This window comes from Salvelinus sp. IW2-2015, unplaced genomic scaffold, assembly GCF_002910315.2.
Source record: "Salvelinus sp. IW2-2015 unplaced genomic scaffold, ASM291031v2 Un_scaffold1845, whole genome shotgun sequence".
Taxonomy (NCBI): domain Eukaryota; kingdom Metazoa; phylum Chordata; class Actinopteri; order Salmoniformes; family Salmonidae; genus Salvelinus; species Salvelinus sp. IW2-2015.
Genome location: NW_019943212.1, coordinates 8677 through 21116, shown reverse-complemented (window position 1 = coordinate 21116; position 12440 = coordinate 8677). Strand labels below are relative to the sequence as shown.

The 12440-nt window shown below is 41.2% G+C and overlaps 1 protein-coding gene across 1 annotated transcript; it reads right to left on the bottom strand.

Moving 5' to 3' along the window:
- Window positions 1-340: 340 nt before the first annotated feature.
- Window positions 341-6639, bottom strand: LOC112072157 (interferon-induced very large GTPase 1-like). The gene is given in 5 exon segments (XM_024139575.2): window positions 341-5033; window positions 5035-5474; window positions 5477-5610; window positions 5612-6360; window positions 6567-6639. Coding segments are annotated over 5 exon segments (4770 nt in total). The 5' UTR covers window positions 6594-6639; the 3' UTR covers window positions 341-1613.
- Between the last annotated feature and the right edge of the window lie 5801 nt (window positions 6640-12440).

Sequence of the window (12440 nt, the reverse complement as noted above, 5' to 3'; positions counted from 1 at the left end):
AAGCAAGCTCTTGATCTTTATAATAATCTCTATTTTGATTCCTGAATAGACCACCCTGTGTACATGTTTTATAGTTATATATATATATAAAAAWAAAAAAAAGTTTGCTCAGTCTGTTTATTAAAATAAATGTTCTTTATATATGTGAATTATGTTATATAGGAAAAACCTCTCATTCCCTTAACTACTTCAGCCTACTCTGACATTTTTATCCTGTACTGTAGCCAATGATTTATGAAAACTTACTTGATAGGTCGATGTCCTCATTGTGGTTTTACAGACGTGTTTAATACATTTAACGTATATACTTTATTTGAATAATGTATGAAATGCACATTGATATATTTGGTAACACATTTTAATTTTCTTTGACTCCAACCCCATTTAATGCACATGCACTGATGTGGGTGGAGTAACATCTACAGTGCAAATTACAAACACAAAAGCTCTGATGAATGATACGCAAGCTTAATACAGAACAGTGGTACTGGCAATAGCAGTTTGCATGCAGGTCTCTCTTTTCTTTCAAGTCAAAATCATATGCGAAACAACATTTGAATAGAGAGTAACTGCACATATGACATAATTGTTCAGTTCTAGATTGTCGTGGTTGTGCTGTAGAGTTTGGCTGAGCTATTAGCTTGATTGTAGGCTAGCTTGAGCTACAGCTAGCATCCCATGTATGGCAAGAAATACTTACTGAACCACGTAGTTAAACTGGCACTTATCTACAGTTTATTGTTGTACAGGCAGGTACTCTAGCACAACGGGACATTATGCAGAGCCACGCAAGCATCATTTTGCCTTCATACAACTGGATATCCAACACACAGGAAACAGTACACAAATGGCACACATGTCACCTATGACTAACAATATACATTTTATGAGATAAGGAACAAACATAAAATAGCTAAATGTTACAGCAGGTTGCCTATTTAGTAATGCACTGGTTAAGGTAGGAGGTGATACTTGGAGCAGGTGTCCCGGTAAGAGGACAAGGATAGGGCAGAGACTTGTGGTCCATTTTAGCGAGTTTGAGCTCCCATTTAATTTCTCCAATCAAAGATCCATTTAATTTCCATTATTGATTTTTGTGTGGTTGGATATTGGACGAACAAATAAAATAAATACAATTATAAACCCTGGAGAGTTCAACTGCATGGATTTGGCACTTAACCAAAAGTGAAAGGAACTCAGTTAGGCCTATTTCAGATGTATTCAGAGGTGCGCGCACAGGAGTGCACAGTTTAAGGAACTGTTTCTATAAGAGAATGAAAGCCTTTGCTCAGTGGTTCCTCAGCCTCTTCAGTCCTGTTTTACTGGATTGGGGTGCATGTGAAATTGTATCAATTATTTGTTMATTGTGAGGACTGGGTTACAGGGTGTCAGCTTTTGATGTCCGACATAGTTGTTTGTTAAATTTTGAATGTCTTTGACTTCTCTGTTACCTCTGCTATTTATATTATATTTCTCTAACAAAATCAAATGGTGTTCTCGTTATGCTGATTGAATGGGTTCAGTTCGCAGCAATGTTATAAAAATCATGCTCATCTTATGGCTTTTAATGTGGCCTTTGAGCCTTAAATTTAGCCAAAGACTAAACATATTATTTAAATGTATTCCGCTAGACTGTCAATAGCTTGCTTTTGTGTGTACGTCTGCCAGTCACTAGGAATTTTACCATAGCCTTGGAATTTTTTGTTGTAGTGCTTCTCCAGGTCACTTTGAAATCGGAAAACAAACCACTTCCAGTATGGCAGTGTAGAGAGGTCTGGGGTGATACTCCAATCAGCATATTTTGGACCAGCTGTTTTGTAGTTTTTGTAGAGTGTTGTGTCCTCAGAATCTGCTTTAGGGTGGAAGCTCCTATCACTTGCCACTAAAGTGGTGCAAAAATCAACAACAATGTCCTCTGTGCCTCTATAATACCAACCGTTTACTCCTTTGGTGCGATGGAAAGGGACACTGTGATCAGTAGAATGCCCCGCTATGGTGTTGGTACAGATCGCTCCACAGAAGGGACACGTTTCCCAGCAGCAATTACAGAGATGCTTGATCAGAATCTCATCAGGCTTCTCCCGGAACAACTCCATTTTGAGGAGAGTTGAACTGCTTAAGCTTTCTCTTAGCTCTTCAATGACAGTTGTAAGACCTTTCTTAACCACTTCCTCAAGAAAATCAAAGCCAGTGATTTCCTCACTGACAACACCATTGGGGTAATTGTCAGAGAATTCCAGTTCATCAGTGATCTTATTAGACACATGCTTTAGCCACATTTGGATGTCTCCATTGCACTCCTTGACTTCTTCAGTTGCAGATTGCATTGCAAGTATTACACACTGTTCCTTATGTTTTATATTCTCCCTGATCATGTTAACGACCCTGGGATTATTTTGCGTGCTGATATACTTCTCAACAGTATCTGAAATGAATCCCTCAAAGTGCTGTCTGGGTTCGTAAATGTAGGTAATGAACTTGTCAAATGAATCCTCCGCAGCGAGTGAATTCAAAATGTGTTTCTCTAAGTTCGACCTGTTCCCTTTGAAGGCTGGTAAACCAACCCTCATCTCTCCAGCCAAATCAATGGCAGCCTGGTCATAGATGGCTTGCTTTATTGATGGCTTCAGTTTACTACAAATGAAGTCACCAATCACAGCCGTGGATGTTGCACCTTGTAGATAGTTCTTGAAAACATTGTAGTACTGTGGTTTCCTTCCCTGAAGGTGAACAAGTGCATCATTTGCATTTCTGAATTCCCTGTGGAGTTGAGTGAATGTAGTCGCTGAGCGTTCACACACAAAGAGTGAGAGATCCACTATGAACTCCTTTTTGAACACATATTTTTTGACACGTGATTGGAATTCCATAACTTGTTCTTTGACATGGCGTGCTATTTCTTGCATGTAAGTGTTACTGTAGCCCATTCTTGCAATGGGTTTGCTCCCAATTATGTGCTCTGTTTGGGTGATGATTCTCTGGACCAAACCTCTAACATCTTTGTGATCTTCTGGTGTTAAAATGTACTGTCTAACTACTTTGTCGAACACGTTCCACAGCTTGGTAATCTTCAAGTAGTTGGAATAATCCCCTAACAAGCTAATATTAGTGAATTCTCCACAATCTCTCCGATCATGTACAAAGGAAAACTCATAGATTTCAGTGAGGATTTTGGGCACTTCCCTTGACATGTCAATGTCTTGGATAGGTGAAGTGTTTTTGGTCAACTCAGACACCCAATTCTTCCATACCGAATCAAATTCTGTCGTAAGCTCATTTTCATCCTTGATCTTGTGTTTCAGGTCTAGTGCAAGATTTTTACTCTTTTTAAAGAGCTCGTCTTCGTACAGTGTGCTCTTTTCACCCAGCTTCTTCAAAGCTTCCTTCTGCTGTATAACCTCCATCAACTTTCGCGTTGTTTCTTTAACAAGGTTTTCGATGAGCCCTTTGATATTGCATTCAAATTTCCCTTTCCATTGTATTAGGATCTCTCGGTCTTTGTCTTCATCAAAGTATTTTTCTATAGCCTTGTATAGTTCTTTGCGCTTATCTTCCATTCCAGCAACAATGTCCTTTTCTTCAACCTGGTTCAGTTTTGTATTTTCAATTCGATTGCGCAGTGTGTTCTCAATGGTCAACATGGCACTCCTGAGATCCCAGGTCCATTTCTCATACTCAACCTCCAGCTTCCTGTGCACTGCAATTTCATGTGTGTTTTTGAAGCTGAAAACAAACTTTTCATTGAGCAATGCATTCCACAGGTCCTGGATGCTGGATTTAAACTGTGACAGCCTCATGCCATTTGATTTTGAAGTTTTGGAGAAAATAATTCTCTTCAGCTCCTGGACGTTCTCACTGTAGCATGGGTTTGGTGGGGCCATGGGTGGGCTGCCCTCCCACAACTGGGAAAAGTATTTCACATCTCTTTGTATGTCAAATGCAATGACATCACTGAAACACTCTGCATTGCACACTTCTTCTTTTGCAGCTAACTGGGTCATTTCGTCCAGTTTGTCTTGTAGCCTTCGCTTGCCCTCCATGTTCTTCTCTCCAGCTGCTATGTCCCCAACATTCTGATGCACAAACACACAACTTGGAGTAAGGCTGACCTGCTTCATCCTCATGAAGGCCTGAACAGCTATCTGAATGATGTCTTGCATCTCAGCAGGATTCTCTCCAAAGATGTTGATTAATGTCATGTTTCCTAGGCCAATGACAAATGTTGCCAGCTCATTGTCATGGTGGAGTGTTGCCTTCCCTACCAACTCCAGAGCCCGAAGTCCCTCAGTGTCAATGACAAGAACATAGTCCAAATTCTCTTTCATGTACTTGCTCACTTTCACCAACTGCATGAAAGCTCCTCTTGTACACCTGCCAGCACTTACTGCAAATTGGAGTCCAAACATGGCATTCAGCATTGTAGATTTCCCAGTGCTTTGAATGCCCAAAACTGACAAAACAAAGACCCTCTGGTCTCCCAGTTTCTTTATGACCTCATCAAGGACTGCATTGATCCATGTTAATGGCACATGAGCTGCATCTCCATCCATCAGCTCCATTGGGTGTCCTGATATCATCAGTTCTGCAGCCATCTCAGGAAGGTAAGAGAAATTGCTGACCCCGAGGCAAGATGCATGGGCTTCGTAGATCTGGCCCATTTCCCTCAACACATGCTCAAGACCTAAGGTTGCTGCTTGCAGCTTTTCTGATAATCCTTCTAACTCCATTTGTTTTTTTTTCAGTTGATCTGATTTATCATGTCTCTTCTTCAAAGCCAAAACATCAGACCACTTCTCATCATATTTCTGATGAATGTCTGAAAGCATACCTGATGAGAGGTCATCCATTACAATCTCTACCCATTTCAGGAAAAATATTTGATCTTTCCCTGTCATAGATCGCAAATGACTGATGAATAACTCCATGGGTTCACTAACGGCAGTATCTCGTTGCTTGCTTCGAATTTTCGTCATTTTCATTTGTATGTCACTCTTCTCAATCTCAAGTTTTCCTCTAAGGTTTTCCTCTAAGGCGATAGAGATCTTTGTTCTTTTGGCACCAATCATGCCACTGCCTTCCTTGATAGGGCAGAAATTTGTCTTTCATTGTTGACAAGTCCATTCCTAGCAGATCCTTTATCTGCAGGGCAGCATATTTCGCTTTCTGGCAATCCCCTTGGTTCTCATCCACTTTGACTCCTGGGTGTTTGATCATATCCTCAAGTCTGAAGGTGCAAGAGGATTCAGACAAAGTCTCCCTAATAATATTTTTCAGTTCCTCCACTACATCAGACTGATTTCGACCTTTCAGTCCCATTTTGTAGTTTCCCTTCCCTTTCATCCCAGTTGCAGCAAAAGTATCTTCAGCGAAAAGACATATGAGAGGTTTGGGAGACTTGAAGAGCTCCTGCACAATTGCTTCACTTTTTCCACCTTTTCTGAGACTTGGTAAAAGAATAATGTTGACAGAGGCAATTCAATTAGAATCTTGCGCTGCCTTTCAAAAGCTTCAGCATCACCATGGAGATTACAAAATGCGACGCAGTCAGTGAAATTATCATTGGCCTTGCCAGCAGGGCAATACCAGGCAATCTCTACGACCCCATCCATTTAGGATGCTGCCTGGGCAGTTCCTGTGAAAGAACGTGTTGTAACGTTGATTTATCATGTTACTCAACAACTGAGACTTCGATGAAGACACAGAACCAAGTCTAAAGAATGACACTATTGGGTTGTCTGCTTGGCAAATATGCATGTTTCTGCTGGTGATCATATCGGAGCCTGTAGTTGACTTCCATTTTTTTTTTATCTGCCGGAAAGCCCACAAAGGGCATTCAATCTCTTTGGTGAGGGGATTGGGCACTAGCAGTGGCAAGGCATACTGGCACAAGGACAACTTAGTAACCATGTACTGCTTAAGGAAACTGTCTGAACAGTGAAACATTGCCATTTGAACATCCATTGGATGGATATGTTGCTTCTTTATGCCATCTGAAATATTCCCCTTTTCGCTGTAAAAGTCATCAAATGTGCTTTCCTCTTCTATATCAGTGTTGTCAGGATCGTTGCCGTCATTTGAGTTATCCACCTTACTAGTCTCCTCTTTGACCACAATGTATCTGGCTGTGTAGTCCATTGCAAATAACCTCTGAAGAAAAATAGGAGCAAGTTCTTCCTCTGATCTGGGCTCTAGTTGCTGAGGTGAGGATGGCCCAACGATCAGGAAGTCAGCCAATGTAAATTTGTCTTGATATTTACCTTTAAGGTTCAGCCTGCTCAGGAGGACATCTATTTCTGCACCTTTGCAGTGTTTGTTTTCCATGATCTCCCTTTCACTAGCCTTTATCTTCCTGTGATTATCCTTGGAAAATACATCACACATATTAGTGGCTGAAAATGTACAGAAATTATAGAGTGCATGACTCTAGAAAATAGTTTAACATTGCGGTGCATTCAGATTTCTCAAACAAATCTGTTGTAACAACTATTGGTACAAATGTTTGCAACAGTTGAAGCTATAGTGTGAACTCAAAGTAAAAACATTGAGTTAGAATTTTCTATATTTACCTGCTTATCTGCTTCAGCACATCCCATGTCACCTGACAAATAAAACAGAAAACAAACAAGAACAAAATTTAAACAAGTCACAAACTTAAGAATTGTACACATTAGCGGTRCATTCAAAAGCATGGAAAAAGAGTGGTCAGCTCCACCACTCTTGCCCATGTTTTTAAATGCCCTGCTAAATTAACTGTAAATGGTTTGGATGAAACCACAACACACTAGGTAAATCATTTTTTTAAGCAAAAACTGAAAAATATCCCTCTAAACCAGTAGTCACCAACCTTTTGAGTCAAGATCACTTTTGCAGTCAAAAGCAAGCTGAGATAGGCCTAATATACAGTGCCTTCAGAAAGTATTCAGACCCTTTGACTTTTTCCAGCATAGTGTTACGTTAGCCTTATTTTAAAATTGATTAAATAAATGTTTTTCCTCCACAATCTACACACAATACCCCATAATGAAAACGCGAAAACAGCTTTAGAAATGTTTGCAAATGTATAAAAAAAAATCAAACCAGAAATAACTTATTTACATAAGTATTCAGACCCTTTGCTATGAGACTCAAAATTATTATTATAATAATTTTTTTCATTTCACCTTTATTTAACCAGGTAAGCTAGTTGAGACAAGTTCTCATTTACAACTACGACCTGGCCAAGATATAGCAAAGCAGTGCGGCACAAACAACAAGAGTTACACATAGAATAAGAAAGTCTATATACAGTGTGTGCAAATGGCGTGAGGTAGGCAATAAATAGACCATAGTAGCGAAATAATTACAATTTAGCAGATTAACACTGGAGTGATAAATGAGCAGATGATGATGTGCAAGTAGAGATACTGGTGTGCAAAAGAGCAGAAAAGTAAATAAAAAAAATATGGGGATGAGGTAGGTAGATTGGGTGGGCTATTTACAGATGGACTATGTATAGCTGCAGCGATCGGTTAGCTCCTCAGATAGCTGATGTTTAAAGTTAGTGAGGGAAATAAGTCTCCAGCTTCAGCGATTTTTGCAATTCGTTCCAGTCACTGGCAGCAGAGAACTGGAAGGAAAGGCGGCCAAAGGAGGTGTTGGCTTTGGGGGATGACCAGTGAGATATACCTGCTGGAGCGCGTGCTACGGTGGGGTGTTGTTATCGTGACCAGTGAGCTGAGATAAGGCGGAGCTTTACCTAGCATAGACTTAGATGACCTGGAGCCAGTGGGTCTGGCGACGAATATGTAGCGAGGGCAGCCGACTAGAGCATACAGGTCGTAGTGGTGGGTGGTATAAGGGGCTTTGGTAACATAACGGATGGCACTGTGATAGACTGCATCCAGTTTGCTGAGTAGAGTATTGTCATCTACAAAATAGCTTCCATCGCCGAAGTCGAGGATCGGTAGGATAGTCAGTTTTACTAGGGCAAGTTTGGCGGCGTGAGTGAAGGAGGCTTTGTTGCGAAATAGAAAGCCGATTCTAGATTTGATTTTGGATTGGAGATGTTTAACTTTTTAGGGATAGGGGGCAGCATTTTCACTTTTGGATGAATTGGTGCCCAAATTGAACGGCCTCCTACTCTGTCCCAGATGATAATATATGCATATTATTATTACTATTGGATAGAAAACACTCTGAAGTTTCTAAAACTGTTTGAATTATGCCTGAGTATAACAGAACTCATATGGCAGGAAAACTTCCAAACAGGAAGTGAGAATTCTGAAAAGGGTCGATGTGAAAGTCATCGCCTATTCAATTCCCTGTAATTTATGGATCTGTTTGCACTTCATACGTCTTCCACTAGATGTCAACAGTCAGTAGAACGTGGAATGAAGCTCTAGTGTGATGTGGGGCTGGATGGGAGGTGTTTCAGTCACTGGTCTGGCAGATTGCCAGTTCCAGGTCACGCGCGCTAGTCATGGAATGGCAATGTGTGCCATTACTTATACAGACATGAAGAAATGCTCCGGTTGGAACATTATTGGATATATATGATACAACATCCTGAAGATTGATTCTCTACTAAGTTTGACCAGTTTATTCGACTTGTAATATAATTTTTTTGAAGTTTTCGTCCGACGTTTGCCTCCACTTGCGCCAGTGTTTGGACACGTGTACTACACATGCTAGCTAAAGTTGCTAATTTGACATACGTAATGGACATTATCGAACAAAAAAAATATTTGTGGAAATAGGATTCCTGGCATTGCATTCTGATGAAGATAATCAAAGGTAAGGGAATATTTATGATGTAATTTCGTATTTCTGTTGACTCCAACATGGCGGAGAAATGTTATTTGTGCGCCGTCTCAGATTATTGCAAATCTGACACAGCGGTTGCATTAAGAACCAGTGTATCTTTAATTATATGTAAAACATGTATCTTTCATCAAAGTTTATGATGAGTATTTCTGTTATTTGACGTGGCTCTCTGTAATTACTCCGGATATTTTGGAGGCATTTCTGACACATGGCGCAATGTAACCGAGATTTGTGGATATAAATATGCACATTATCGAACAAAACATAAATGTGTTGTGTAACATGATGTCCTATGAGTGTCATCTGATGAAGATTATCAAAGGTTAGTGATTAGTTTTATCTCTATTTCTGCTTTTGTGTGACTATCTTTGGCTGGGAAAAATGGCTGTGTGTTTTTTGGATTTGATGGTGATCTAACAAATATGTTGTGTTTTCGCTGTAAAAACATTTAAAAAATGCGGACACGATGTTTATCTTTCATTTGCTGTATTGGACTTGTTAATGTGTGAAAGTTAAATAAAGAAAATATTTTTGAATTTCGCACGCTGGCCTTTTCAGCGGAATGTTGGGGTGGGGGGGGGGGGGGGTTCGCTAGCGGAACGTGCGTCCTAGAAAGGTTAAGATGAGTCTGGAAGGAGAGTTTACAGTCTAGCTGTATGAATGAATATGTATAAACTTTCCAATTTGTAAGTCGCTCTGGATAAGAGCGTCTGCTAAATGACTTAAATGTAAATGTAAAATGTAGCCAGACACCTAGGTATTTGTAGTTGTCCACATATTCTAGGTCAGAACGCTCCAGGGCAGTGATGCTAGTCGGGCAGGCGGGTGCGGGCAGCGAACGGTTGAAAAGCATGCATTTGGTTTTTCTAGCGTTTAAGAGCAGTTGGAGGCACGGAAGGAGTGTTGTATGGCATTGAAGCTCGTTTGGAGGTTAGTTAACACAGTGTCCAAAGAAGGGCCAGATGTATACAGAAATGGTGTCGTCTGCGTAGAGGTGGATCAGGGAATCACCCGCAACAAGAGCGACATCATTGATATATACAGAGAAAAGAGTCGGCTTGAGAATTTAACCCCGTGGTACCCCATAGAGAGTGAAAGAGATCCGGACAACAGGCCCTCCGATTTGACACACTGAACTCTGTCTGCTAAGTAGTTGGTGAACAGGCGAGGCAGTCATTTGAGAACCAAGGCTATTGAGTCGGCCGATAAGAATACGGTGATTGACAGAGTCAAAAGCCTTGGCAAGGTCGATAAAGATGGCTGCACAATACTGTCTTGTATCAATGGTGGTTATGATATCGTGACCAGCTCGGAAACCGGATTGCACAGCGGAGAAGGTATGGTGGAATTCGAAATGGTCAGTGATCTGTTTATTACTTGGCTTTCGAAGACTTTAGAGAGAACAGGGCAAGATGGATATACAGTGGGGCAAAAAAGTATTTAGTCAGCCACCAATTGTGCAAGTTTCCCACTTAAAATGATTGAGAGGCCTGTAATTTTCATCATAGGTATACTTCAACTATGACAGACAAAATGAGAAAAAAGAATCCAGAAAATCACATTGTAGGATTTTTAATGAATTTATTTGCAAATTATGGTGGAAAATAAGTATTTGGTCAATAACAAGTTTCTCAATACTTTGTTATATACCCTTTGTTGGCAATGACAGAGGTCAAACGTTTCCCTTCACAAGGTTTTCACACACTGTTGCTGTATTTTGGCCCATTTCTCCATGCAGATCTCCTCTAGAGCAGTGATGTTTTGGGGCTGTTGCTGGGCAACACGGACTTTCAACTCCTCCAAAGATTTTCTATGGGGTTGAGATCTGGAGACTGGCTAGGCCCTTCCAGGACCTTGAAATGCTTCTTACGAAGCCACTCCTTCGTTGCCGGGCGGTGTGTTTGGGATCATTGTCATGCTAAAGACCCAGCCACGTTTCATCTTCAATGCCCTTGCTGATGGAAGGAGGTTTTCACTCAATCTCACGATACATTGCCATTCATTCTTTCCTTTACACGGATCAGTCGTCCTGGTCCTTTGCAGAAAAACACGCCCCAAAGCATGATGGTGTTCTTTGGATGCAACTCAGCATTCTTTGTCTCCAAACACGACGAGTTGAGTTTTTACCAAAAAGTTATATTTTGGTTTCATCTGACCATATGACATTCTCTCCAATCTTCTTCTGGATCATCCAAATGCTCTCTAGCAAACTTCAGACGGGCTGGACAATGTACTGGCTTAAGCAGGGGACACGTCTGTCACTGCAGGATTTGAGTCCTGGCGGCGTAGTGTGTTACTGATGGTAGGCTTTGTTACTTTGGTCCCAGCTCTCTGCAGGTCATTCACTAAGTCCCCCCGTGTAGTTCTGGGATTTTTGCTCACGTTCTTGTGATCATTTTGACCCCATGGGGTGAGATCTTGCGTGGAGCCCCAGATCGAGGGAGATTATCAGTGGTCTTGTATGTCTTCCATTTCCTAATAATTGCTCCCACAGTTGATTTCTTCCAACCAAGCTGCTTACCTATTGCAGTCTTCCCAGCCTGGTGCAGGTCTACATTTTTGTTTCTGGTGTCCTTTGACAGCTCTTTGGTCTTGGCAATAGTGGAGTTTGGAGTGTGACTGTTTGAGGTTGTGGACAGGTGTTTTTATACTGATAACAAGTCCAAACAGGTGCATTAACACAGGTAACGAGTGAGGACAGAGGAGCCTCTTAATAAGAAGTTACAGTTTCTGTGAGAGCAGAAATCTTGCTTGTTTGTAGGTGACCAAATACTATTTTTCCACCATAATTTGCAAATAAATTCATAAAAATCCTACAATGTGATTTTCTGGATTTTCTTTTCCTCGTTTTGTTGTCATAGTTGAAGTGTACTATGATGAAAATTACAGGCCCTCTTCATCTTTTTAAGTGGAGAACTTGCACAATTGGTGGCGACTAATAACTTTTTTGCCCACTGTAGGTTATAACAGTTTGGGTCTAGAGTGTCACCCCTTTGAAGAGGGGGATGACCACGGCAGCTTTGCAATCTTTAGGGATCTCGGACGATACGAAAGAGGTTGAACAGACTGGTAATAGGGGTTGCAACAATGGCGGCAGTAGTTTTAGAAATAGAGGGTCCAGATTGTCTAGCCAGCTGATTTGTAAAGGTCAGGTTTTTGCAGCTCTTTCAGAACATCTGCAATCTGGATTTGGGTGAAGGAGAAGCTGGGGAGGCTCGGGCAAGTAGCTGCGGGGGGTGGTGGGGGGGGAGCTGTTGGCCGGGGCAGCCAGGAGGAATGCATGGCCAGCCGTAGAGAAATGCTTATTGAAATTTTCGATTATATGGATTTATCGAATTGAGCTCCTGTTTTCTATTGATCATCCTTGAGATGTTCTACAACTTGGAGTCCAACCAGTTGTAAATTCAACTGAATTGGACATGATTTGGAAAGGACACACACCTGTCTACATAAAAGGTCCGCAGTTGACAGTGCAGGTAGAGTAAAAACGCAAGCCATGAGGTTGAAAGGAATTGTCCGTAGAGGCCAAGACAGGATTGTGTCGAGGCACAGATCTGGGAAGGTACAAAGCAGTTCCTGCAGCTTGGAAGGTCCCCCAAGAACACAGTGGCCTCCTTCAATTCTAATGGAAAGAAGTT